The sequence below is a fragment of the Phyllosticta citriasiana genome (genome assembly GCF_038021145.1).
Source record: "Phyllosticta citriasiana strain CBS 120426 chromosome Unknown IWZ02scaffold_4, whole genome shotgun sequence".
Taxonomy (NCBI): domain Eukaryota; kingdom Fungi; phylum Ascomycota; class Dothideomycetes; order Botryosphaeriales; family Phyllostictaceae; genus Phyllosticta; species Phyllosticta citriasiana.
Genome location: NW_027117281.1, coordinates 1,637,863 through 1,663,789, shown reverse-complemented (window position 1 = coordinate 1,663,789; position 25,927 = coordinate 1,637,863). Strand labels below are relative to the sequence as shown.

Here is a 25,927-nt window from a genome sequence, read left to right as displayed (position 1 = left end):
CTGGTCATCCGCCTGCAAGCCAGCCATGGCGTTGGAACATCGCCCCCAACGACAACAACAACGACTCCTATCCCTTGAGATTACCAAAAATGCTGCAATGCTTAGATTGCCCATCTATTGTAGTACAAGGCCGCGAGGCTGGTCGACATTTCATTGTGCGAAGAGCTACAACTCTGCCGCCATGACTTTACCGTGGCCAAGGGTCGTTGAGCACGATGAACTCAGATTAGCGTCGAAATCTTCTCGAAGGGATCAAACTTGAGGACTTGGGCGGCAGTAGCCGTACCAGCGAAGACAACAATCGTCAGGAGAGCCTGAGCGATGCCAGGTAGCAGCAAGATGAGCCGGGTGCTCGAGCAGACGACGTTGGCACGAGAAATGACAACCCAAAGACCATGTGGCTGGCCCCACTCAAAAAGAGCTGGATTTGGATTAAGCACAGTTTCGACGACGAGCCTTACGAGGTGAAAGAAGGCTGGGGCTCTACCAACTTGCACTTGGTGATGCCGGTACTCACCACCTTCATTCTCACAGGGTAACGCGTCTAGGTTAGGTTTAACCCAACCCGGACGCGCAGCTTGCGGTCTTTGGACTGGTCAACACCGCTTTGGCGCACATGGTCCGCCACTGGCTGTATCACGTTTCTACGACGACCATCACGCGGTTGATGGTGTCAAAGGACGGCAGCGGTGCGATTACCCTGGACTTTGAGATAAGCGAAGAGCTCAGCAAGCCTTGGACCGCCGCCATCAACTGCCACTCGCGACGCAAAAGCAAAGACTGGAGGTAAATATCTGGACTTCCTCGCTTCGTGCTGACCCTTGTAGTAGGCGTGTGTCTACTGCTCCAGGGCGCTGCCATGAACACGGTGGCCATTCCGAAAGCCAGATGGTGGCCCGATAGCCGCTTTATCAATCCTGCCGATGACGACCGCTTCTTCTTTACGAACAGGACGATGCGTGTTGCCAATGTCAGCAAGATTTCAATTTGGGGGCAGGCTTGGAACATGCTGATTCGGCGTGTCCTGGGATGTGGTGAGTCGAGATCATCTCACAATTACTCCGGGCGACGTGGCTAATGAGCTTCTGAATCGTGCTAGGCTCATATCATAGCAGCAAAGTCCATTTTTGACGATCTTTCGTTGTTACATGCGACAGCTGAAAAAGACCCAGGATAGCAACTTGTCCACGACAAGCACGCCTTGATTCACAGCAATGTCAACGTCACGAGCACGTCTTCGCCATCGTTTCAAACAGTTGCCTTGGAGGGAAACGCAACCGGAAAGATGTGGGACGAGCAAAGAACAAGCAGCTCGAACGCATGGGCTCGGAGAGCAATCGGCTGGGAAGCTAGATTCAGGCTGACGGGCATTCTCCTGGACACGACGTGTGCCGAAGCGTCTGGGAACTCCGCAGGGACATGGAACGCGTCGTCAAGAGACAGTGCCTCTATCTTGCTGGACATAGGCCCTTCCGACTCGCTCAATCCCGATTTTCCTGGAGCCGGGTGCTCACTTTCAGTCAAGCAGGTTCTCTTTGGTTCTTACATCTTCAAAAACACTCTTTTCTCTAACTCACAGAGCGACAGCAATACAGCAGTGGATTGTCGAGAATGATTTCGACGCGCAAGCCCCCGACTACAGCCCAAATGGCTACGGCTCGACACCATTCTCCCAAGTCGAAGACGTGCCATCGTCCGCTGCAAACATCGGCATTGCTAACGAGCTTTCAGACTGGTTCAACGCCGTCGCTCCCAGCCTACAAAGCCTCTTCCCGAATCCATAAACCACCAAACTCACCATCGTCGCCCCTGCGGGTATCGAACGCAGTCGTCAAACTCGGCAAAGGCCACACGCTCATGGACTGCCTCGCCATGGTCGTCGCCTTCATCTTTGCCAACATGCTGACCACCTTCGACTGGGCGTTCGAAGAGGTGCCGGGCATGACGACGCGGCAGGGACCCGTTCGCTGGCAGATCCACGGTTCCGGGCCGCGACTGCAGTGGCAATGGGCGATTACAATCGTCATTGGCGTCAACATCGCGGTGCAGCTCTACGACAGTTTCCTGATCCTGCGGCACAGACACGACAAAGGGCTGTGGCTGAGCTTGGGCGGTACGTTGATGGCTGCGAACGTGGTGGACAAGAGAATGGCTGTTGTCAGGCCTGATCAGGGCGCTGGATTCATCCCTGAGTCGAAGAAGGCAGCGCGGTTCTTCATCAGACAGACAAAGGATACAGAAGGAGACGAGATGAGGGCGGTCATGATTAGCGACAAGGATAAGGATCAGGATCGACTGAACAAGTACGAGGTTCTCGATCCGAAGAAAGCCTATGGCAAAGAAGGTCCAGCGGACGACAACTCGGTGTGAAGCAAGATGGACTGACTACCTACGCGGCCATCGGCGTGAGTAGAACTGGTGAAAGAGTTGGAATGGTGTTTTACGATGCGTCTGAATTATAGAATGGATTGCATCGATTATGCTACCAATCAGAGGACTTCAATCTCTCTTAATTCAATGGACGACAGGCAGCTGCTCCCTCCCACCTTTGGCACCAGCTGCCCGAGCATCTAGAAGACAAGACTCCTGACAAGGCTCGACGATCAACATCCAACACTCAAAACAGGTACACAATCCAACAAGCATCCATCTGCAAGCAACCGGTAAAAAAAAAAAAAAGAAAAAGAAAAAGAAAAGGTCGCGTTGTCTCCTGCCGCCGGCCAGAACGCCCCACCCTACCTTGCCCTACCCACGACACCCCTTGGAAGCAGGAATTTTTTACTTCCTCACATCCCGCCTGCACATCAAATCACCATCGTCACACGCATCCTTGGCCCCAACCGACCAACCAATAACGGCGCGATCCGGTTGCCCCCGAGCGAAAACAGCGCTGCCATGCATGGTCCAAGCTCGGCTCAGGCTCGGAAATGTCGCGGCTTGTGCGCTGAGGTGGTATGGTTGTGCCACGCACCCATGGTTTTTGGTTACAGGGCCAAGAGCTGTTGGTTGTCGGGCACTTGCATATAATAAGGAAGAGGGCTCCGAGGTGGTGGTGACTTTGTCTTGGTTCTCTCTTGCTGTCAACACAATCTGGAGTTGAGTTGCTCCTTCCTATCTACGGACCAACCAGACTAACCAAAAACTATTTCTCGATTCCGAAGCCGGTCACCTGCATCTCACACGACCACCTTACCATTACTTTTCTACTCCGGCCAGCCAGTCAACCAACATCTACGCCGACCAGTTAATCAATCAATCAAAACACCGCAAACACAACGACCACCACCTTCTCAAACCACCACCACCACCCCTCCTCCTCCAACAAAACCAAGAGCAAAAAAAAAAAGAAAAAAAGAAAAAAAAAGCCAATGCAATCCCTCCTCGCCTCCCTCAAATCGACCTGGGCCGACTGGCGCATCCTAATGGCCGCACGCGACGATCTGGACGACGACTACAACTTCGCTTCTGGACCGCGGCGGGGCGCTGAACTGGCATACACCGCCGCCGCCGCCGCCGCCGCAAAGGAAGGAGAGCGAGAAGGTGGAGAGGAGCGAATGGAGGAGATGGGTGCGGGGAGGAGGGAAAGCGGAGGCGGGAGTGAGATGAGCTCTACCACGACGACGTTGACGACGACGACGAAGGAGGCGGGGCAGTAGGGCGGTGTGGAGGTGGTTTTCTTGCGCTTTTTCTTCTTTTATTCTCTCCTTTTTCTTTCCTTTTTTTTTTTTTTTTTTTTCCCTTGTTTTGTTTTAAGCGGTGATGGGCGAACTGAACTGATTGGATGGATAATTGGATGGATGGATGGACGGACGGATACCCACGCAGCAGCGGCGGCGGCGGCGCGATGTTCAATTTAGTTATCAGAGCGGGTGGACGGAGAGAGATGGAGGATTAGTGTGTGTAGAAGAGAGGATAAGGAACAGCGTTTATTGTTTTTACAAAATGCAATTACCTAGACAGAGTAGCGAAATTCTCTCGTGGGTTCAAGTCGAGATTCATGTATGCGACACACGAGCGACTTTGAGTACGTCTACGAACGAACCCAAGCACCAGCTATGCTCGAGATGATAATGGGAGGTAAAAAGGGCACGCAGTCAGTCAACACCAAGCAAGCAAGTAGCAACATTCGCGCTTCAAAGGCCTATTCACCCGATCAAGTCACATTAACTCAACAAAGACATCAAGATGACGAGAGAACTCCAAGTCTATTCATGATATGCCCTTTCATCCACTCGCTGAGCTACCACCGCAATAAGTCTGTCTCTCTCTTCCTCTGTGCTAGCCATCATACTTTTAACCCAAAGAAAACCCCATGTGCAATACCCATTCCCAAGTCCCATATCCCAGAAGAGAAAAAAGCCCGTTCCAAAGAAACCATACTCCATCATTCGTCGAACGTGCTCTCTTTGCAAAGAGTTGTGAAGCACCGTCCAGGGTGCTTTCACAGAAGAAAAGAAAGAAAAGGGGGATAAGTGATACTTTTCAACGCCGGTCAACGCCAAGGAAATTGCTGTCTCCTCCTCTGCTTACTCCAATCGATCAGACCAGCCACTTTCATCCATCACTCTTCCACGACCAATCATTTAGTCGTACAACTCCATATCTCCGTCTTCTTCCATCTCAGCCACGGTGTCATCCTCGTCGTACATCTCGTCGTCCTCCTCCAACTCGCTGTCGCCGTGATTCGGCAAAACCTGGACGTGGCCATTCTCAAGGACGACCTTGGCGACCTCGCCGTCGCGGATGTTGCCACGGAGGATGAGCACCGCCATGCGGTTGAGCACCTCCTTTTCGATGAGACGTGCAAGCGGGCGCGCACCGTAGGCGGGCGAGTAGCCGGCGGAGCCAAGGTAGTCGCGCACGTCGTCGGAAATGTCAATGGTAACGTTGCGGCCGTTTTGTTTCAGGCGCTTCTGCACTTCGGAAATGCGCAGGTCGACAATCTTGCGAATCTCCTTCTTGGTGAGCCGGTTGAAGATGACGATGCTCGAGATACGGTTGAGGAACTCGGGCAAGAAGTAGCTCTGCAGCGCACCCATGACCATTTCGCGCGTGTGTGGGTCGATGCGGCCGTCTGGGGCATTGGGCCTTGCGAGGAATTCGGCACCCAAGTTGGAGGTCATGACGACGATGCAGTTGCGTGCGTCGACAATGCGTCCTTGGCCGTCGGTGATGCGGCCGTCGTCCATGAGCTGCAGAAGAACAGTCAAGACTTCCTTGGCTGCCTTCTCAACTTCATCAAAGAGCAGAATGGAGAAGGGACGACGGCGAAGATTCTCAGTCAGCTGTCCACCGGCATCGTGTCCGACATAGCCCGGCGGAGCACCAATCATGCGCGAGAGAGAGTGACGTTCTTGGTACTCGGACATGTCGAAGCGAATCATGGCCTTGGGGTCGTCGAAGAGAAACTCGGCCAAGGCCTTGGTAAGCAGCGTCTTACCAGTACCCGAAGGACCACAGAAGAGGAACGAGGGCGGACAGTTGGGGTTCGCCAGGCCAGACCGCTGCAGACGGATAGCGTTGGAGACTGACTGGACGGCTTCCTTTTGGCCAACGACGAGGTTGCCAAGGTGACGCTCCATGTTGAGGAGCTTGTCCTTCTCAGACGTCTTCAGGCGGGTGACTGGAATGCCGGTCCAGCGGGCGACGATTTCATTGATCTGGTCAGGTCCAACGGCATCGGTAAGGAGAGAGTGTTCGTCCGTCCGCATCTCAGCGTCGGCCTTGGCTTTGGCATGCTCGAGTTGAGCAATGCGCTGCTCGACATCGGGAATGGCGTAGTACTGGAGATCAGATGCGGTCGAGAGGTCGCCGTTACGCTCAGCCTCATCACGCTTGACCTTGAGCTGGTCGAGCTTGATCTTGGCTTCCTGAATTTCCTTGCCGCGGGCCTTTTCGCTCTCGTACTTTTCGCGAAGTGGCTTCAGCTCTTCTTCAACATTGGCAGCCTCGGCCCTGGCTTCGCGAAGACGAGTCTGGGCGGCGTCGTCCTTTTCGCGCTCGAGAGCGTGAATTTCGATTTGGAGCTGGCGAAGCTTGCGCTCCATCATGTCGAGAGCCTCGGGTTGCGACTCGCGAGTGACGCGAACGGCTGCGGCGGCCTCGTCGATAAGGTCGACGGCAGAGTCGGGCAGGCGACGCTGGGTCAGGTAGCGTGCGGCAAGAGTGGCAGCAGAGACAATGGCGCCATCCTGAATGGTGACACCGTGGTGAGTCTCGTACTTCTCCTTCAAGCCGCGGAGAATGGAGACGGTCTCGGCAATGGACGGCTCCTTGACCAGGACTTGCTGGAAACGACGCTCAAAGGCTTGGTCCTTTTCAATATACTTGCGGTACTCACCCAGGGTAGTTGCACCGATACAATGCAGCTGACCGCGGGCAAGCATAGGCTTGAGCAGGTTGGCAGCGTCCATGCCGCCTTCGCCGCTGGATCCAGCGCCCATGAGCAGGTGAATCTCGTCGACGAAGAGGACAATCATCTCCTTGGAATCTTCAATCTCCTTTAAGACGCCCTTCATCCGCTCCTCAAACTCTCCGCGGTACTTGCTGCCGGCAACAAGAGCACCGACGTCAAGAGATAGCAGCTTGCACGCAGCCAGGTTGGCCGGCACATCTGCGTTGACGATGCGGAGAGCCAGACCTTCGACGACGGTCGTCTTTCCAACACCGGGCTCACCAATCAAGACCGGGTTGTTTTTCGTCCGTCTCGTCAGGATGCGGATGACGCGTCTGATTTCCTCCTCACGACCGATGACGGGGTCAATTTTGCCTTCCCTCGCCATGGCCGTCATGTCAATCGTAAACTTCTTGAGGTTCTCATGTTCCTCCTCCGCATCTGCCGTCTTGGAATCGACTCTTCTAGAGCCCCGAATCTGTTGGATGGCTTGGTCGATGAGCTTGGGGTTCGGAATGTTTGCCTCGGCGAGACATTTCTGGATCGAAGAATCTTGAGCGAGGGATTGGATCAGGTGGTCGACGGCGATGTAGCTGTCCTTTTGCGTCTTTTGCAGCTCGTGGGCTGCTCTGAGGACCTTGGAAAAGGCCGGAGCGAGTGAGACGTGCTCTGGAGGTGGGTCTTGGCTCGGCAGGCGGACGAGGGCCTTCTTAAGAGCCCTGTCCAGCTGCTGGGGATCGCCGTGGGCACGCTCGACCACCTGGCGGAAGAGTGGAGTCGAGGTGTGAGATTCGTGCGAGGTTGCTTGCTGATCCTTGGAGAGGTCGGGTGGGGGGTCGATGAGGGAGACGGCGACATGGAGGGGCATAAGCTGCGAGTGCGAGTATTGCGATGCGAGTTCTTGAGCATCTTGCAACGCCTTTGCAGCGCGCTCGGTAAACTGCATGCCGTTTTGGGCGGACATGGTGAAGAGAGGTTTCGCAGTAAAAGGGTATCAAACTAAGAGCAAAGGTGAGAAAGGTAGAGAGGTAAAGTGGGTGGGTTTCAGAGTCGTGGAAGACCCGGATGTGTTTGTGTTGTCGTCGTGTTTGATTCTTGTTGTTTGAGATGGAGAGGAAACGTCGTAGCAGGGAGGGCAATATATGGTGGGCGGGGGTGGAGTGAGTTGTGGATGCTAGAAGCAACCATGTTGTGGTGGAGGCTGCCAGTAGAATCGACCATCATCCCCGTCGCCGGCAACGACCTGACCTGAAGCTTCGGGATGCTTCCAAGGATTTGGAAGCCTCCTGAGGTAGGTGATCGCCCGACCCGACGTCATTCCGTTATCGATAAGAGCACGGTGCGTGTCCTCGCTGACGGCCCCCTTGACCGGTCTCCGGTCTCCGGTCCCCCAAAAAGCACACACACACGTACCTTAGACGTATCTCTGGATCCGGATAAATGTCCTGAATCTTCGCCTCGTCCTCCTCGCCTGGTGCTGACAACCTCTACCGGGCATCCAATCCTCCTGTGCCACGACTCGACCACCACCAAGGGGGATGCCCATCCGATGGCCAACAAGTCCATGAATTCTATGGTCGATGCTTCTTCATCTGTTGGCTTCCACTACCCTCTTTGCCCTCCACAAAATTCCCCGTTTCAGCCTCATCGTCTGCGGACCCAACCCACCCCCATCCCCGCAGGATCTACCCTCCACCCGTAACCCTCTCACCACCTGCTCCTTTTGTCTTCTTGGCGCCCACCATTATGCCAGCCTTTTACATGATGCTGGGAAATTAGGTTTCGATTGGTTAACGAAAGGGGAAAATGACATGTTGTTGGTCTTCGGGATTCTAAGTACTGGATTGCGCTGTCCTCTTGGCGCACTGGGGTATATGGTATGCTGCTCCGATTTCCTGAATAGATTTGTTGGTGGGGTGGGAAAAAGAAAGTGCGGCTCTTTGGGAAAGATTCGAAAACGCCATCTTTGTTGATGACAAATAAAGGAGACATGTTGATGACAGGCAAATCCCACCACATCAAGGTAGGCGGCTTGAGTAGGTATACGGACCGGAATAATAAAGTCATGGCGCACAAGACCACAGTCTCATTGACTCGAGGGACAGTCGGACGCTCCTCGTACATCTCCCCGGTCATTAAACGCCCCTCGCTCATGTTCCACTAGAATCCATTATGCGTGCCACGACCTTTGATACCAAGCCTAGGTCGGAGCGTCGACTTGTGGGATAGCGGAGACTGCTGACCTTGCGCCAGGCGAAAAGGGTCGCGGATGCGACCACCTCGGACCACGGGCGTGTTTCCCGTGCAAAAGACGCAAATGTAGACCGAAGGTAGAGACTCGGCTTGAAGCGGGAGCCCCATGCAGCGCGCATGCTGCCACCTGTTGCACGATTCGCATTGGACCATCAACTGCCCGTCCCACTCGGTCGAGTTGCAAACGCATCGCGTTGCGCTGTCGGAAATTCCGCTCACGTCCGTGGTGGGCGAGAAAATGGTCGAGCTGCCCGAAGCCGTTGCACTCGTCGGAGTCAGGGACAAGTCGTCGCCAAACGGATCAAACAGAGGTCCACTACTCCGGTCTCTTTTGCACATGTCGGTCGACGCTTTCCAGCGCTCGTTGTGGGCCTCGAGCACTTGGGCTTTGGAATTGACACTGTCTGCAGATTCAAATCAGTCGATCGTCAAGGAACAGTGTAACAAGGGTTGCCAACCTTGCCGTTTCATCTTGGTTTCTTCCAGCATTCTTTTGAGTGCGTCTTGAGCGTCATCGTCTTCCGAGTTTCGGCCTTCGGGCAGGAACTTGCCATCGTTGCGCATATTCTCGCCCAAACCTTCGCCTTGGCACATCCCGTCTCTGCGTAAATCTTCAAACGACCCCAGCTTGATCGGCGTAGTCTCCGTAGAGAGCCGTCCGAGCCTTCGCGACAGCTCACCGGTGAATGACCCAATCGAGCTGGACCTCAGGGTCTTGGTCGTCTGGGATCTGCTGAGGAAGCTGCCAACTCGGCTCTTGCCAGAATTCCGTCGGGACATGGAGGTACCCTGTAGAGTCTTGTGCTGACTGGGATTGTGTTGATTATTTCCTCGGTCAGAGTCGCTGTCGTCTTCCCACAGACCAGAGTAGCGAGCACGATGGTCAACGGATCTCCGAGGTGAGCCCTCTCCTCTAACCGTCTCGGTCCTTGCGTTTCCGTGCTGGTCAACGACGAGGCGCGTCTTTGGGCGCGTAGCGGCGTGCTCCAAAATTGCTGTCAGAGACGTCTGGTTTCCACGCTTCAGAGGCGAATTTCTTCTTGGAGGCTCATTGAGAAGGGGACGTCTCCCATCAGCACTCGCCGATCTTCCCACAAGTCCAGAGTGTGTGTTGCTCCTTTGGAGCCCTGGTTTTGCCGTTTCATTTTCCGAGAAAGGGTTTGAGGACTCGTATGGGTGCTGAGACACTTTGCCCTGTGCCAATCTCTTTTCGCGTTCGGCCTCCAGGTTCTGCTGCTCATACGGCTGGCGTTGTCCGGCATTGGTGGTCGGCTGCGGTGGAAGAGGAGAGGAGAAAAGAGAATCACCGGCGAAGCTGAAAAGCATGTTTGGATCAACGCCTGTCGTTGTCGTCACAAACGGGTCATCCAAACAAGACGTCGACGCTGCGCCGCCCGTCACTTTCTGAAGCTCTGCTGACGTAGTCATTGGCAAAGGAGGCGTATTAGTCCAGGAGTCGCCAGATACATCTAAAGATGAAGAATCTATCCTATTTGCATCAGATGTCGTTCCTGGCCCCTGAAAGGCAAACAAGTTTTGACTATGAGATGGATTGAAACCAAATGGATCGTCCGAGGAAGATACCCCAAATGGCGCAACCTCTGTCGAAGTGCTTTGGTCCCAAATAAACCTTGGCTGTGGGGGTACCGGGGCCCTGGTTGCCACAGCATTCCCATACCTGTTCGTTTCCAGGCTGAGTTGGAGATTCGGGAATAAGGGCGGACCTGGACGCTGGCCAAGAACCCCAGTCGAGGTTGCTGGGGCAGAATCTCGCTGCGGCAACATGGCAGACGGAGTGTTGAAGGGAAAATTCCTGACGTCAAAGGTTCTAGATCTAGAGGAAGATGGGTCCCTGGTAGGAGGGGGTGTTTGTATCTGTGGCGTACCCATTATTTCATGTCCTGATGAAGAGAAGATGTTGGATGTCTCTGATCGAGTATCGGTTGGAGAGATCAATGGCGCCGGACTCGATGCCAGCCGACGAGATGGATCTACCGGCGGCAGTGGAAGGTTCGGTGTGGAAGAGTAGTGATTGACGTGAAAGCCGGGATTCTCCATGTGTTGACTTGTGGTATTGCAACTGAGCGGTCTCTCGATTGTGCCGGACCTAGGCAAAAGTGGCGTCCTCGTGGGGGTCTGCTGCACATTTGTTCGAGGTGTCGACCAGGCATCGAAAAAGTGAGACTGGAATGCGTCCGTCCGTGGAGTATAGCACAAGCTTTGGGAAAAGGTAGCCGACTTTGGTGTCGAGCTTGGACTTGGTAAGCGCCAGTCGGTGATTCTAGATGGACGACGGAACAGGTCAGCCACGGCAGCCGATGACAATCAAAAGAGGGGCAGCGCCGACGATGGCTGAGAAACAATTCCACGCAAAGCCACAAGGAAACTGAAAGCCGGTCGACATGTCACGCAAAACAAAAAAATCGGCAAAACTGAGCATACCCATATATGCGCTGTTGGTCCAAATTCATGACAGAGACCGCTTTGAATTCCTTCTAAAGCCCTGCCTATGTAGCCCAATGCCTTGGAAAATGAGTGTATGGAATCTCTGCTCAACGAGCGGGGAAGGGAAGCCGGACCGGCTTTGAGGGCGTTCAAAAGGTGAGAGATGGCTCGCAAGAAGGTGCAGAGTCGGACCGGAAGGCGGATTAGCAGTCGGGATGACCTCTTTGACAAGATGGTGGAGGAGTCGAAAAGGACGACTGCGGCAGAGGTTTCGGACAGGGTGACGGAGGATTGTCGCAGGCGCGGGAGTGAGGCGAGAGGGGACAGGCACAGCGAGCGGCGTGAGGTTTGGGAAAAGACGGCGGAGGTGACGTGGGAGCTCCCTGCGGATGGAGAGGCAAGTGAGGGAGGCCCTTGGAAGGGCAGAGGGCTAGGCGTGAAGCCCTGGAGAGGGAGGGAGGCGGAGATGGAGAAGGAGGAGGAGGTGGTGGTGGTGGCGGTGGTGGAGGGCAGCACGAAGCAATATCAAACGCGGGCGGAAAGAGGGATGGTGTAGTTGGACAACTGTGAGCGAGCGGACGGGAGCCCGGGCAGCAGCCGCAAGCAGCATGGCGGCGGGGGACAGTGATGATATTTGGCGGGCGGCTTGGGATGGGGCCATGATTATGCTGTTCCTGGCATAGAAATGTGCTGTGCTGAAGAAATGGACGGCAAGGGTTGGTCTTGGGGAGTTGTGAAGGCTGAGAGCCAATCCATCCAGTCCGTCTTGGCTCGCCCGACGCACCAACCCCTGCCCAGCCCGTCTGCCAGCTCACCACTTGACCTTCAACCCATCCATCCATTGTGCCGTCTGGCCTGTCCAACGTTCCGCACATGACGCTCGACCCTGCAAGGTACGCTCGTCCAGAGATTGCATTCCTCGCTCACGCACAATACGTGCAACATCTGTCTGAGACACTGCAAGCCCTTCGTCTCAATTGCCTGCATCTTCTTCCGTACGGATATTACTCTTGAGTACTTGAGGCGCTGAGGCTGCTGGCCTCCGGACTCCATCTCCTCATCACCACAATTGTTGCCACCGCGTCGTTTGCGCCCGTCTTACGACTCCCAACTCCCAGCCCCGGCCACGCGGGTGCACCCACACGGCCAAGGCTTGGACACTGACCATGTCCTGGAAACAATGTAGGCTCGTGGAACTGAGACACCGTTGAGATCTTCGAGAGGGTGGGTGTGTTAGGGCCGCACTCGCTGGCCCAACCTTAAAAATCCAGTTGCAGCTACGCTAAAGCACTATGGCTCCCTTGAATCCGCCGGAGCAAACCGCTGCAAAACCCGCCAAAACCACTGCCACCCGGATAAGAGGAGGGGGGGGGGGAAAAAATTTATTTCATTTGCCCGGCAGGAAAATCTCGGCACAAATCCAAGGGGAATGTTTGCGCTCTGAGAAGCACGCTCTTTTCGCCTGACAAAGAAGAGGAAATGCAAATGTCACCTAGGATACCAAGTGTGACCTGACCCCAACGCCTTCGGGAAACACCAAAACACCGTCGGCAATGACATGCTCCGTCGCTGCGCCGCCTCGCTTCAGCCACACAAAAAAAGCCCCTTTCATCACACCCGAGAGAAAAGATTTGGAAAAAAAAGAGAAAGCCAGCCACACAGCCCTGCCGTTGCCCCGTCAGCATCGCCACAACTGACTAAACGGCTGAGTGCACCAAGGGCCGCCCGTCACTGCGATCTCTGCGGTCATTGCGGGTGTACGAATAGTCAGACACCATCGAGTACTGGTCATCGTCCTCGTCGACCGGATCCGCAAACGGGTTTCGTAGGGGAGCGTGCTGCTGGCCGAGGGTTGTGACGGGAAGGAAGCCATCGTCTGATATCGCTCTCGAGCGTATGCTGGCTTCTCGCGAGAGCGGGGGCACGCTGCAAGGTTTGTAAGGTGGTGGGGGCTCCTCGTGAAATTCGCCGTCCATGACAAAACCGGCCGGCCGGTTGTGGCTCCGCACCGAGTTTGAGCGGACGGAAAAGGCTTCGGACGTGTCGATTCCAGAGAAGTAGGTGCTCGAGGGTGCTACTGACGAAATGATGACTGGAGCCGGAGGCGACAGCGCAGGAGTTACTTCGCTTGTGGTCAAGCGTTCAGAGCTTCGCGCCGGCGATCGATATTGTGGTGGATCTCCCCGATGCTCTGCGACTTCGTCTCCCATGTGCATCTTCATTTCTGCTTGTTCTGCCATTCTCCGGCGTTGGTGTCGGCGACGCAGAATCATCCAGATGGCCAAGCTGACGACAGTCACGGCGATGAGCGGTAGCAGGGTGGCTGCCAGGATCTTGCCCGTCGAGGGACCCGACGAGTCTTTTGAATACGAAGAGTGGTCGCCGGATGAAGAATGGCCGCCATCGCTTTGGGGATTCGCAGAGGTCAGGCCAGTTGCAGATTCAATTGATCCGGACGAGGTCAGAGTGATAAAGGTGCTGGGATTGCCCGTGGTGCCGACAGAGTCTGCGGTAGGCAAGCCGGTCGAGGGCGCTGTGCTGGTTCCTTTGACGCCAAACAACTTGCTCATGCTGCTTTTACAGTTGTCATCGCAGCCAGCGGTAGGTCGCGAGTCTGGGTAGGAGATGGTGGACGGCATGGCGAAGATGGTAGAGAGGACCACGGAAGGGGAAAGGCCGTTGTTGGAAGACCAAAGGTCCTCTTCGCTTCTTGGGCGGACAATGGGCATCATGCTGACTATAAGGGCTATTGGGTTTTGATCAAGCCGCACTGGCGCGTCATCTATGGGCTCAGGTAAGCGTCAGCACTCATCGAAACCGGCGCTTGCTGGGCTGGGAACAAGAGCAGCAGCAGCAGCAGCAGCAGGAGGAGGAGGAGGAGCGGGGCCGAATCACGGAAAACTTGGGGTTACAGTACAGACAGGGCTTATCGATAGCCGGTCGTTTCAAGCCATGACGCTTCGACGGACGAAGGAAGCTCCACTGGCCGTGGTGTTGACGGTGGAGGTGAGAGGGGAACGAAGAGGGACACACGGGCGACGAGCCATGATAAAGGCTTGCCGTCGTGTGTGCAAGCCCTCCCCTCCCCCCCCCCCCCCCCCCCATATCCCGGCACTCAGCTACCACTGACTGTACTGTACCTAGACACTGCAGAGCGAGGAGGGAACGTGAAGGGCTGCCTGCCTGGTTGGCTTCAGTTGGGATGCGCGGGAGGGGCTGTGTGCCGCTGACGGCGAATGACAATCCCAGCCGCAGCCAGCAGACAAGCACCCAGTATTTTTGGCTTCTCTCGTCCTTCTCGCTTCCATGCAGCAAGCAGCTTTTTCCACCACCAGCCTCTGACCACTACTTCTCTGACTGTCCCGCGCCCACTTGGATGCTCGGCAAACCCCCCAAGTCTGACGAGCATACACGGTGTGAGGTGTGTCTGTGTGCCCAGGTGGCCCACTAAGCTTCTCTAGCGCCCCCGACGGTGTCGAGCTTGCTTTCTCTCACCCCCTCCTCCCAAACGTCCCCGCCAGTCCCGATCCTCGAACAATACCCCTCCAGGGCCCTCTCTCGCCCTCAAACAGAACCAACTAAACAGCGGCGAGTACTCGCGGGTGTGCCATGTCTCTCATTAGGTACTTTTTGCCTCTTGCAGCCCGACAGCGTGCAATCGCGCTGTCCGTCCTGCGCCCAAAAGCCCGAGCTTAGCTCTCTCTCTCTCTCTCTCGTGCGCGCGCGCCCCCCAAAAAGCTCCATCCGTCAATGGATTGAGCAAGGTCTGGCCGGCCTACCACAGCAACCGATGACGGACGGACGGACGGCTACTATCTGCGCCTACATGTTTTAGTTGCCGTTGGTTGCCCTCGCGCCACGGCTGCGCTTGGCTTTTGTCCAGTCCCGCCGGCCCTGTAGCGCCGCGCTGGGTATGCACCCGGATCTCTCTGATCCGAACAGGATGGACGCCCCGCCGCCGCATCCTCATGCTGCTTCGAGAGGAGATTGCGACGAGGTGCGAGATGCGCCTTGTCGCCTGTCTTGCGCTCAGTGTGCAGCGTGAGCGGTAAGTAGTCATGAAGTCTTTCCTTTCTCGCTCGGCGTCACGAGCCAATCTGCGTTGCTGCTGCGCTCCCGAATGCCGGGATAGCGCGTTTGACGTAGAAGGCGCCGGGGTAGCGTGCGTGTGAGGTGTGAGTTCCGTTGCAGCAGCTGGATGGATGGATGGAGGGAGGGAATTTGTTTTGAATCAGACTTCGTCCTGCCGGCGCGCCGGCGGCAGTAGCAGCAGCAGCAGCAGCATGTTGTTTCCTCCGCACCACCACCGCCAATTCACAGCATGTTAAGCTGGCAGCCAGCCAGTGCCGGCCGGCACAACTAAGCAGTGTGCCTATTTCTGTGCCGTCGCTGGTTTCGTCCATCAGCCAATGACATTTTACATCTCCCCCGACCTTTTTGCACTGGCCCAAACCTTGATTGCTGCTCGCGTGGCTCGGCGCTGCGGCTACGGCCGCTTTAGACTGCTGGCTCTGATGTCAAAATGCTTGCTGCTGCTGCTGCTGCAACGACTTTTCCTGCCTGCTCGGCGTCTGTCCGTGCCAACCATGGACGCATTGTCGATCTGGAGAGCGGGTGCATGGGTGCGTGGGAGAGCCACTGTCTGGAAATCGCCGACGGTGACCTTTTCGTCAGTGGGTTTCGAGTCGTCCCACTTGTCGATAGCGTCCCGCGGTGTGCTAGAGATATTAAGACTGCGGGTTGTTTCCTTCGTCCTTGCTCTCTCCCCTGCCTGCGCTTTCGCACAGATGGTCAGGAAGATAAGCCAGGACGTTGGCAATTGATTGAGTCGATGTGTGAGATGCGGGATGGAGAACTGGCGTTGAAAAGTTGAAAACATCGTGCGATTGCTTGTATCTCCGTGTCCAGTGACAGGCCAAGGATGCCGATGTTTTGACACAGGATCTGTGGTTTCAATTGCCGTAGAGTCAGTTTGCTTCAAATAGAGCCTCCCTCTGCAGGCTGGCGATGCCTCATGCTTTGTGCCTCTAATGTGTGGTTGTGCACATTGCTGCCTGTTTCTCCATGCTTTCATTTTGACACTCACACTCCGCGGATCCAGCCGATGACAACCATGTTGACCGACTCCAAGCGAATACTGTACTCCTAGGCACTTGGCGATTCTGCAACATCATCCAAGAAAGGTACAATTCGACTACGCCAGGTTAGCGTGTCGCCGAATGCGTCAGTCTAATGCTCCTCTTGTCAACCGTGACTGGAGGAGTAGGAATCAAAGACCCTCCGACGCTCCTTCGCATGGCTAAATCGGGTCTGTCTGTTGGTCTGGGCAGCGTGTGACAGTCAAACAAACGGGCGGCTCCTAGGTGCCTTGGCCCGAAGCGAAGACAGGTTATACCTTCAAGGCCTGCTAGGTCCATGTAGTGCTTACCAGGAACAGGGTCGGCCGTCTGTCGTCTGGATCCCTCTGTGGGTCTTCTAGAGGCTCACGAACTGTATCTTGGGAGTGACTTGAACAGCCAAGCCGAGTTGCACGCTGAAAAATTCGGAAGCTCAAGATAAATTTCGCCCCACGAGCAGGGTAGGATGCACTGCAGATTGATCTTCCTCTTCTGCAGCTCGTTGGGACACATTCGTCCAATGAAATTATTTCAAAGGATCGATTGCTCTTTTGGCTCTTCATCCTTGACGGCGAAAAGGCAAGCGGTTTGTGATCTTGGAAAGACATGCCGAAGCGTCTGGCTCCCTGACGCGACGTGATGTATTCTGGATTCTGTTGAAGACGCGGGCCTGCCCCACATCTGCACGCTACTCACGCGCTGGTCGCTGCTTGATGCAAGGCAACTTGGCTGTCTTTCTGCAGTCAGGACGGCAAAAGCCTCATGCTCGCTGTGTCCAAATCTTTCTTTGATTTGCGCGGGCGCGGGACATGACTCAGGTTCTTATTTTGTTGGCGATGGAGTGCATGGAATCCTGCCTAGACGCTGTCACTTGCCTTCAGTTGCGCAGTTGTTGAATGCGGGAGCCGGACGTGTTGATACCAAGGCGACGCCGCGGCTGTCGGCACTTGCATCCGTCATCGCTCAGATTAGGAAATTGATGGATGATCGTCCGCGGGAAAAGCGTCAGTAATCCTCTCACATTAAACGGTGATTCGACAACTTGGCATTCCCGGCTGATCCTGAGGTTCTTGGGGCATTTCGGATCAGAGTGATGGGACTACATCAGAGCGCATATCAACCGCATAGCACCAAAGGCAGCAGGCGTCTTAAGCGGTTGCCTATGCTTCAAAGCCAAAGGGCACTTTGGGTGGTCGAGCGCTGCGCATCGGTCCCAGTCGTTGCCCGTGGTACGGCCCCACGATGTATTGCTCTTGGCAGTGAGAAGCCTCTTACGTCTTGTCAACTGTCGTATGTGGCGTCAAGTAGGTGCCGATGGGCTGTTTGCTAGCCTGAAACACACATGACCTGCTGCGGCTCTGCCAGACAGTGGGCGTCCGGTCGTTTATTATTGCCGTCTGCTCAGCTCTGGCGGCGGCCGCGGAGAACTCCAGTTGACGCAAAGCCAAGAGGCGATATGGTGAGCGTGATGCGGGACGAAGGGCTCTCAGGAATGGGCTTCAGAGCCTCGTGCAGATCTCATCGTGCGACTGATGTGAGACAGGTCAAACTGAGGTTGGGCATGTGCGGAGGTACTTCCAGGAATGGGGCGGCATTGTCCGGAGCCGCATCGGACAATTGTGTGTGGGGAATTCGTGCAGGCCAGGAGCGGTCATGAGCGGGCTAGCAACGCAGGAAAAAAAAAAAAAAAAAAACCCCCCCGTTGCTTTTGCACGCGGCAGAGATGTGGTTGAGGAGGAGTGATGTCCAAGAAGCGAATGTGGTCGGTAGTTGAGGACTTGGTCCTCGCGAAAGTCGCGGCCGCCGTCAGGGCGAAGACGTCAACAACGCAAAACTCACACTCCAACTCGACAATCCCCACGCATCAAGCGACTTGTAAGCCGAGCACATCGCCAGCCTTGCCAACCGATCAGCCCCATCGTTTTCTTCTAAAATGGCATCTCTCATGAGCCGCCGCATGGTAATGCGCCCCTCATCCGAAACACGGTTGTCGTCAGTAGGGGTCCTCGTCGCTAACTGACCTGCCCCTTACCAGCTCTCGCGCGAGGATGAGGCCGCGACGGGCGGCGAAGAGGTGCAGGTGCGCCGTGAAGATCAGGACAAGATCAACAGGTTCAGTCGGTTGCATCAGCGCGAAAAGGTGCTCGAGGAGGAGCTCAAGACCAAGCAGGTGAGCAGGTACAGCCATTTCCCTCAAGGTGACGATGGCTGACTCGGTCGCTGTTTTGCCGGGCTTCAGAAAGACAGGGAGGATCTCGAGGAGGTCTCCACTGAGCTCGAGCTTGTGGACGAAGACGAAAAAGTGCCGTGAGTTGCTCTCTATCAACGAATGTGGGACGCAGGGAGAGCTAACACATCACGTGCTGGGTGCAGGTACAAGATCGGCGACGCGTTTGTGTCGTTGCCGCAAGCAGAGGTTCTGGAGCTACTAGGCTCAGCCACGGAGAAGATCGAAAAAGAGGTCGAGGCAGTCGAGGAAGAGCTCAGCAGTGTGCGCGACGAGATGCAGGAGTGCAAGGTGGCGTTGTACGCGAGATTCGGCAGGAGTATCAACTTGGAGACATAAAACCTTCCGACGGCAACCGAAGTCACAGCCGCGTCGAATACAAAGATTCATGAAACGCCGCTCAGTCTCCTATCACAAACTTCTCGCCTCCGCGGTCCTGGACCCGCTCTCCGATTGCCTGCATGTTTGCTTCTTGGTTCTCTTTCCTTGGTTCGACCACCAATTCTGGGTTGGCACCTTGTCGTCGCTGCAAGGCCTCTCGGAGCATGTCTGGCTTATTCAGCGCCCCAAAATGTGGCGATGCAGCACGGCCCGCTGCGAAGCTTGATCACATTTTTACTTGCGGGTAACTGCCGTCATAACCGACCAAGGTTAACTCACACCTTTGGGCCACAACCACGACTTCAATATGCTCCCACACTCTGTCTAGTCAGCGTCAAAAACTTGCGTCTCCCCCTTGACAAAATTTCACGCATTTGTCGGGCTGGGTCGAGACCACGCTGCTATTCCCTGCGCAGATGCAGTGATGGACCTGTCAACCAACCGGTGCCGGCCCAGAAGATGAAAAGCGCTGGACACCTGTGCTGCGTCACCGCACGCCCTTTCCGCGGCAAGTGGAGCGAGTTGGAGATCTGTTTCGGAGCGACATTGACCACTCAGTGATGCATTCAGCCACTCGAAAAAAGGTCACCGTCCAGCTTTGACCATACAAACCCAAACGCCCACGAATCACGCAGTGCATGCATTCTCTTTTCTTTCCTGTGCCTCTCCGGTATCCCCCCACCGTTCCCTCGCTGGGGCGTCTCCACTTTTTCACCAATGGTCTAAAAGCCATTCAGTTGCTCCATTTTCTCTCCTCTTTTCCCTACTCATTCCCTTCTCGGCCCATCCAAGAGCCGTTCCCATTCGCTGTTTGCTGCCCGGCGCAGTAGTATTTTTATATTTGTGTTGCTGGTCGTCCCAAAGTTTCCCTCATCATTACCTTGCTTCGTGTCCTCTCACGCCCGTTCCATTCATCATCATGAGGTCCGACGCTTCGCGTCACCCTGACCGTCTTCTCAGCGTCGATAGCGGATCCCATGACTCTTATCGCACTCAAAACTGTATGTCATCTTTGTCATCCCGCTTGATGGGTCCCATGTGCATCCCGTGGCTGTTTCTTTTGCTGAGATCGTTGGAGCCATTCGCAATGATGGAATCTTTCGCCTTGCTCCCGCTCCTCTCTTCCCTGCGACCCCAGCGACTCCCCGCTCCCCCGCATCCTTCAAGGAGGTCGAGCTCGATTACGAAAAAGCGGACGAATTCCAAGTATCCTCTCCTACCTCGAGCTCCGCTGCTTCGACTGCGAAGAGAGTGGTTAGCTTTGAGAAGGATGACCTCGACAATGCTGCAAACTGGAGTACGGTGCGTGCTTCTCTTTTGCTTTTGTTATGGTGTCACGGTGTCAAGTGACAAAGCCCCAGAATCGAATTTCTGCAGATGGCTAGCATCCAATCGAAGCTTTCTTGGCCGCCTAAGATCGAGCCTTGGTGCCAGAAGTTGTGGCACACAACCAATGCTTTCATAAGCCGGTTGTCACTGGAATACTCCCGAGAGATGTCGAATGCTCCTCACTTATTCCTCCTTCTGCTTATAAATGCTCCTTGTGCGCTATTTGCACAGGCGTTTGGATCCTCCCCACCGCACCGAAATCAGTCATGTGTACCATAACTTCTGGCACCAAGCCTCGGATTGGGGTGTTGGAATAGACGTCGCTTTGACTTGGCGAGGCAATCACTGTGGAATCTTGGAACATTTGCTAACTGGCTTGTAGAAAAAGAAAATGCTGCCTCTGGTTACCGCAATTGTCGCCGTTTTGAACAGCACCATTTCGTCATCACTTTCCTCCGGCGCCACCACTGAGCTCAGCGCGTACTTCAACGTCACCAACCAGTCGCTTCTGGTACTCCCAACATCCATCTTCATTGTCGGCTACGTCGTCGGGCCCCTCATCTTTGGACCGCTATCCGAGTTCTATGGCCGCAAATGGGTCATGACAGGGGCCTTCGCCATGTTTACCGCCTTCACTTTGGGATGCGCCCTCGCTTCAAGTTTTGCACAGCTCGTCGTATTTCGTCTCCTCGTCGGCATGCCCGGCAGCTGCGCCATCAGTGTCGTGGGTGGCATCTGCGCCGATATTTACAGCGACCCACTCACGCGCGGCCGCGCCATGGCCTTGTACATGTCGGCGACGACATTTGGCCCACTAATTGGACCCATCATCTCGGGCTTCATTAGTGTTGTCGACTGGCGTTGGACCTTCTGGGTTGGGTTGATCATCGCAGGCATAACCTGGGTGCCTCTCGTCCTGATGCCCGAAACGTACGGACCGATCATTTTGAAGCAAAGGGCAGCACGGCTGCGCAAAGAGACGGGTGATCCAAACATCGTCGCGCCAATCGAGGTCGAAAACAAGGGTTGGAAATACGTCGTCACTGTCGTGTTGACCCGGCCGATCCGGATGATGCTCTTTGAGTCACTGGTCCTTTTCTGCTGCATCTACATCAGCTTTGTCTACGCTGTGTTTTATCTTCTTTTCCAGGCCTTTCCTATTATTTACAAGGGTGAGTTTACACCATTTTCGGTTGGCAAATCGATTTACCGTTGAGGGATACTAATGCCAATTGTGTAGACGGATACGGCTTCAATGCAGGCGAGGAGGGTTTGGCGTTTCTCCCAGGCAAGTTTGACGAACACGTTGCCAAGGAAATCACTAACTTTTCACAGTCGGCGTTGGTGCCATACTTGCCTGTATTATGTACCTCTGCTGGGACGCGTATCTCGGGAAATCTGCTGCTCAGGGCAAATCCTGGACTCAAACTGAAGAAGCCCGCCGTCTCCCTTTGGCATGCATGGCGGGACCTTTCCTCGTTGGCTCTCTTTTCTGGATTGGATGGGCTGCACGTCCTGGCGAAGTCCACTGGATTGTCCCTGTCCTCGGAGGCATCCCCTATGGAATTGGATACCTGCTTATCTTCATGTCTATCCTCAACTACCTTGTTGACGCGTATGAGACGTTCTCTGCTTCGGCTATGGCGGCATCGGGCACCGCACGAAGCATCTTTGGAGCGGCGCTGCCATTTGCTGCGCAACCAATGTACAAGAACCTGGGTGTTGGCTGGGCATGCAGTGTCCTTGGCTTCGTCATGTTGGCTCTGTGTGGGATTCCCTTTGTTTTCATCAAGTATGGAGACAAAATCAGGGCCAACAGTGCCTTCTGCAAAGAACTAAAAGAGAAGAAGGATAAGGAGGTGGCCATTGTGGTCACCGATGAGATTGACGTTGAAAAGAATGCTGAAAGGACAGCATAAGCAGTACACAAAATTGGGACGGCATGGCGACAGGGAAGGCGTAAAATTGAACCTCAAAAGAAGGAAGAAGCAATTGGCAATATTGAACAAAAGAATGGGATGGAATACATTCGCTGGTCGGTTCCACAAGAAGCAGCCGGCTGCTTTCCACCCCCAACAGCATCCACAACCCGGCGAGTCTCATGAACTCTCGGATGGACATGACATTTTCGGCATAGCATTCGGTATAGACAAGGCGTCTGGTGTATACGTACAGATTGGAAAAACCAAGACAGACAAGCTCAAATCCACGTCATGCATCACCCCACATGTAGAAGCCAAGGAAACTTGATCTTGAAATGCTTATCCCGCACACCCCCCAGACGACCGATAAGGCATATCGCCAGCTCCGCGTCCATCATTGGCTCGTCAGTTACAGGATGCACCTCGCCCATTTCTAATGTCGTCCACTTTGCCGCCACATCAGGTCTTTTGGAAAAGATGTCCGCACCAGCGTCGAGGCAACTGACAGCGAAGCCCGGAGTGCTCCTCGCCCGGCCCGACAACAGCGATTGATATCTCGAGTGCGGCGACGGTCCGCCCGCTGAAAGCCAACGCCTCGGGTGCAACCGTGGATTTTGCCATGGAGCTTAGTCCCCCCGCCGCGGAAAGATAAGCCAATTCCAATCCAGACGGCGGGTCGTACACGCGCGGCGGAACCAAATTCAGAGCGGAATCGTCGACCAACCTTGTCGACAGTTGTGAGAGCCTTGCAAGCTCCAGGGTCGGGCAGGGAGAGGGCGCCGCTGCAGATAGCACACAATTTCGCCCCTCTCAGGCGTGGGTTGGAAAGTGGGAAGCGCTATAAGGGCGCGGCCTACTGTATGCGTAGCGCGGTGATGATTTGGTTGTAGGACCTTGCGACCTCGACATCTTACTTCTCGAGCGCGCCACTGCTACTGGTCGACTTTGCATTGGCTTGGGGTCATTTTCTCAGCTCCACGACACTGCGCTTCTACCTCTACCAAGATCGTCGCCTTCCCTCGTCGTCCATGGTCTTTGTTTTCGATAATTGTCCAAGTCGTCGTCTTTTTGGTCTGTTTTAAACATTACCACCTTCCCTCCCTTGGGCACCATGACGGCCGACGCCACATTACAAGAAGATGGCAGGAGAAGTGCCTCTGTCGTTCACAAGGCACAAGCCGATGGACTTGCCAGCGCCGAGGATGCTGGGGTCCTGGCTGCATTGGGATACAAACAGGAGCTCCGTCGAAACTTCACGATGATTGAGGTCTTTGGTAAGTTTTGTGGGTAAATCGTCGCGTCAGAGAGATTCCCTGCCTCTCTCTCCCGGATGACCAAAGAGCCACCAATATAACGCGCGATTCGAATGTCTTAGGTCTTGCCTTTTCAATCATGGGGCTCCTACCATCCATTGCCAGCACGTTGACCTACAGTCTGCCGGCCGGGCCCGTCGGTCTGGTCTGGGGCTGGTTCGTCCCGAGTCTCTTCATATTCTTCATAGGCCTTGCAATGGCAGATCTCGCGAGTGCCATGCCAACATCGGGTGGTCTTTACTTTTGGAGTCACTACTTCGCCTCGCCGAGCACGCGCAACGCGCTCAGCTTCCTGGTCGGCTACAGCAACACACTTGGCCTCATTGGCGGACTGTGCAGCATCGACTACGGGTTCTCCCTCATGCTGTTATCAGTCGTTGTCATCGCTCGAGATGGCGAATGGGAACCTTCGCGCGGAGTCATCTATGCCGTCTTCCTGGCCTGCGTTCTTTGTCACGGAGTGCTGGCGTCGACCTTGTCCAAAGTCATGGGCAAACTACAGACGGTTTTTGTTGTCGCAAATTTTGTCCTCATTGCTGCAACAGTGATTGCACTGCCGACCGGAAGGGCGGACGAGCGCAATGACGCTGCTTTCATATTTGGGAAAGTCACAAATTTGACGACTTGGCCGACGGGATGGAGTGAGTTTTCAAGAAACCCCAAAAGTTTTTGATATTCAGTTTCTAACCATCTTCGAAGCATTCACGCTCAGCTGGCTCTCGCCCATTTGGACAATTGGTGAGTCCTTTCTCTTGAATCCAACCCCTTATTTCCCCCCTGACCCCTGATTCCTAACCTTTTCTCGAACAGGTGCTTTCGACTCCTGTGTCCACATCAGCGAAGAGGCCGCCAACGCCACTCGCGCCGTTCCCTACGGAATCCTCATGTCGATCGGATCATGCTGGATCTTCGGCTGGATCATCGTCATCGTCATCGCGGCATGTATGTCGCCCGACGTCTCCAGCATTTTGGATTCCGCGTACGGCCAACCCATGGCGCAGATATACTACGACGCGCTGGGCAAGCGGGGAGCAGTCGGCTTCATGACGCTGATGTTCATCGTGCAATTCCTGATGGGCTTGTCGATCCTTGTGGCAGCGTCTCGCCAGACATGGGCCTTCTCCCGCGACGGCGCGCTGCCCTTCTCATCCTTCTTCCGGCCCATCAGCAAAACATTCGGCTACATCCCGCTGCGCGCCGTGTGGGGCTGCGTCCTCCTAGGTGCGGTGCTGGGACTGCTCAGCCTGATTGATAGCGCGGCGGCCAGCGCCCTCTTCTCGCTCGGCGTCGCCGGCAACAACGTCGCCTGGGGCACGCCCATATTCTGTCGGCTCGTCTGGGGCGAGCACAAGTTCAAGCCCGGACCCTTTTACACAGGCCGTTTGAGCAAGCCCATTGGCTGGATCGCCATCGCTTTCATGGTTTTTGGCACCCTGCTCGCCATGTTCCCGACCGGTGGGCCCCATCCGACCGTCGGCACCATGAATTACACCTGCGTCATCAGCGTTGCCTTGTGGGGTGGCAGTTTGGCGTACTACTACGTTGACGCGCGCAAGTGGTGAGTTTCCGCACCTCTCTCCCCCCTCCCCCAAATGACAGCAAAGAGACTAACGTGCATGCACCAACTAGGTTCACCGGCCCCAGAACAACTCTTGACACCGACGAACTGTCGAAAGATCACCACCAGCAAGACGACGACACCCTGAGAGACGCAGCCACGACGACCATCGAGGGGATCAAGCCGTCCGGCATCAGCGAACGCGGCGACGAAAGCGCCCCCCCCGTCGTCGTGACGAAGAGCCACGACAAGTAGCAGCTTACAAACTGAAAGCCGAAGAAACGCAATCAAGACGCAGGCAACCGAGGCTCAGCGCTCTCAACCCTTCTGCTCCGCTTTTGTGGACACCGAAGCGGTGCGCTTGAGGAAATTGTACGAGAAGGGCAATCAGACAAGAGATAATCCAGGCACACATTGAACGCCCTCGACGTCTCCAGGAGCAAATAGTGCGACAAGCGCACCCACCCCCCGCGCCACCCCGCCACCCCCCCCCCCCCCCCCCCCCCCCCCCCCGGCGCCTCCCTCATCCTCCCCTACCGGGAATATTTCCAAAGCACCGTCGACTAACATAGTACTAAGAAAGTTTCTGTCACGGTCTGTAACCGTCAAATCCTCGGACGAGTCTTGCGTTCTAAGCGTCGGACCTACGGCGCCGACATCCCATTCACACTCGCTTAAGGACCAGTATTTAGCTACATTAACCACCGAGATTAACTCGGCATAATTAAGCATTACTATCCTAAACGAGAGCCGTTTCGTGCGACTTCACTTCGGTCTCCTAATAGTTTCCTCATTATGTAAGAGTCTTTAGCTAGGTATCTCTACTTAATTTTTAAATAAACGCGGCATCCCTTATAGATAGCTCTATCCTAATCTAGATAGCTAACTAGTTCTAGGAGGACGTAAAATTAGTAAATAAATAATTAGTTAAGTCATTAATTAATTAATTAATTAATTAATCACGCTTAAGGAGTTAGCTCTAGAGGGA

At 55.0% G+C, this 25,927-nt stretch overlaps 9 protein-coding genes across 9 annotated transcripts; 5 read left to right on the top strand and 4 right to left on the bottom strand.

Moving 5' to 3' along the window:
• Positions 1 to 859: 859 nt before the first annotated feature.
• IWZ02DRAFT_489141 (uncharacterized protein) lies at positions 860 to 2,370 on the top strand (the record flags this gene model as incomplete). Its single annotated transcript, XM_066769538.1, has 4 exons — positions 860 to 970; positions 1,178 to 1,538; positions 1,588 to 1,685; positions 1,732 to 2,370. 4 exons carry the CDS (start codon positions 860 to 862, stop codon positions 2,368 to 2,370), a joined length of 1,209 nt encoding a protein of 402 aa, XP_066624734.1.
• A 265-nt stretch (positions 2,371 to 2,635) lies between these two features.
• On the top strand, positions 2,636 to 3,804 carry IWZ02DRAFT_213147 (uncharacterized protein). Its single transcript, XM_066762717.1, has 3 exons — positions 2,636 to 3,095; positions 3,153 to 3,480; positions 3,549 to 3,804. The coding sequence occupies exons 1-3, from the start codon at positions 2,900 to 2,902 to the stop codon at positions 3,604 to 3,606; spliced, it is 582 nt and encodes a 193-aa protein (XP_066624733.1). The 5' UTR covers positions 2,636 to 2,899; the 3' UTR covers positions 3,607 to 3,804.
• A 724-nt stretch (positions 3,805 to 4,528) lies between these two features.
• On the bottom strand, positions 4,529 to 7,730 carry IWZ02DRAFT_213485 (chaperone protein). The gene has a single exon (XM_066762718.1). The coding sequence runs from the start codon at positions 7,356 to 7,358 to the stop codon at positions 4,584 to 4,586; it is 2,775 nt and encodes a 924-aa protein (XP_066624732.1). The 5' UTR covers positions 7,359 to 7,730; the 3' UTR covers positions 4,529 to 4,583.
• A 595-nt stretch (positions 7,731 to 8,325) lies between these two features.
• On the bottom strand, positions 8,326 to 11,320 carry IWZ02DRAFT_212995 (uncharacterized protein). Its single transcript, XM_066762715.1, has 3 exons — positions 11,090 to 11,320; positions 9,106 to 10,928; positions 8,326 to 9,051 (listed from the first exon to the last, which is right to left on the bottom strand). The coding sequence occupies exons 1-3, from the start codon at positions 11,116 to 11,118 to the stop codon at positions 8,555 to 8,557; spliced, it is 2,349 nt and encodes a 782-aa protein (XP_066624731.1). The 5' UTR covers positions 11,119 to 11,320; the 3' UTR covers positions 8,326 to 8,554.
• A 168-nt stretch (positions 11,321 to 11,488) lies between these two features.
• IWZ02DRAFT_447158 (uncharacterized protein) lies at positions 11,489 to 11,816 on the bottom strand. The gene has a single exon (XM_066767268.1). The coding sequence runs from the start codon at positions 11,751 to 11,753 to the stop codon at positions 11,523 to 11,525; it is 231 nt and encodes a 76-aa protein (XP_066624730.1). The 5' UTR covers positions 11,754 to 11,816; the 3' UTR covers positions 11,489 to 11,522.
• Positions 11,817 to 12,408: 592 nt separating this feature from the next.
• IWZ02DRAFT_447157 (uncharacterized protein) lies at positions 12,409 to 13,874 on the bottom strand. Its single transcript, XM_066767267.1, has one exon. It carries the CDS (start codon positions 13,822 to 13,824, stop codon positions 12,790 to 12,792), a length of 1,035 nt encoding a protein of 344 aa, XP_066624729.1. The 5' UTR covers positions 13,825 to 13,874; the 3' UTR covers positions 12,409 to 12,789.
• A 4,130-nt stretch (positions 13,875 to 18,004) lies between these two features.
• On the top strand, positions 18,005 to 19,140 carry IWZ02DRAFT_212765 (prefoldin subunit). Its single transcript, XM_066762712.1, has 4 exons — positions 18,005 to 18,169; positions 18,245 to 18,379; positions 18,449 to 18,516; positions 18,583 to 19,140. Exons 1-4 carry the CDS (start codon positions 18,143 to 18,145, stop codon positions 18,773 to 18,775), a joined length of 423 nt encoding a protein of 140 aa, XP_066624728.1. The 5' UTR covers positions 18,005 to 18,142; the 3' UTR covers positions 18,776 to 19,140.
• A 1,270-nt stretch (positions 19,141 to 20,410) lies between these two features.
• On the top strand, positions 20,411 to 22,212 carry IWZ02DRAFT_212784 (putative MFS transporter). Its single transcript, XM_066762713.1, has 3 exons — positions 20,411 to 21,318; positions 21,387 to 21,434; positions 21,482 to 22,212. Exons 1-3 carry the CDS (start codon positions 20,538 to 20,540, stop codon positions 22,063 to 22,065), a joined length of 1,413 nt encoding a protein of 470 aa, XP_066624727.1. The 5' UTR covers positions 20,411 to 20,537; the 3' UTR covers positions 22,066 to 22,212.
• Positions 22,213 to 22,900: 688 nt separating this feature from the next.
• IWZ02DRAFT_212903 (amino acid permease-domain-containing protein) lies at positions 22,901 to 25,210 on the top strand. Its single transcript, XM_066762714.1, has 5 exons — positions 22,901 to 23,342; positions 23,444 to 24,022; positions 24,081 to 24,119; positions 24,192 to 24,939; positions 25,011 to 25,210. The coding sequence occupies exons 1-5, from the start codon at positions 23,180 to 23,182 to the stop codon at positions 25,192 to 25,194; spliced, it is 1,713 nt and encodes a 570-aa protein (XP_066624726.1). The 5' UTR covers positions 22,901 to 23,179; the 3' UTR covers positions 25,195 to 25,210.
• Positions 25,211 to 25,927: the final 717 nt, after the last annotated feature.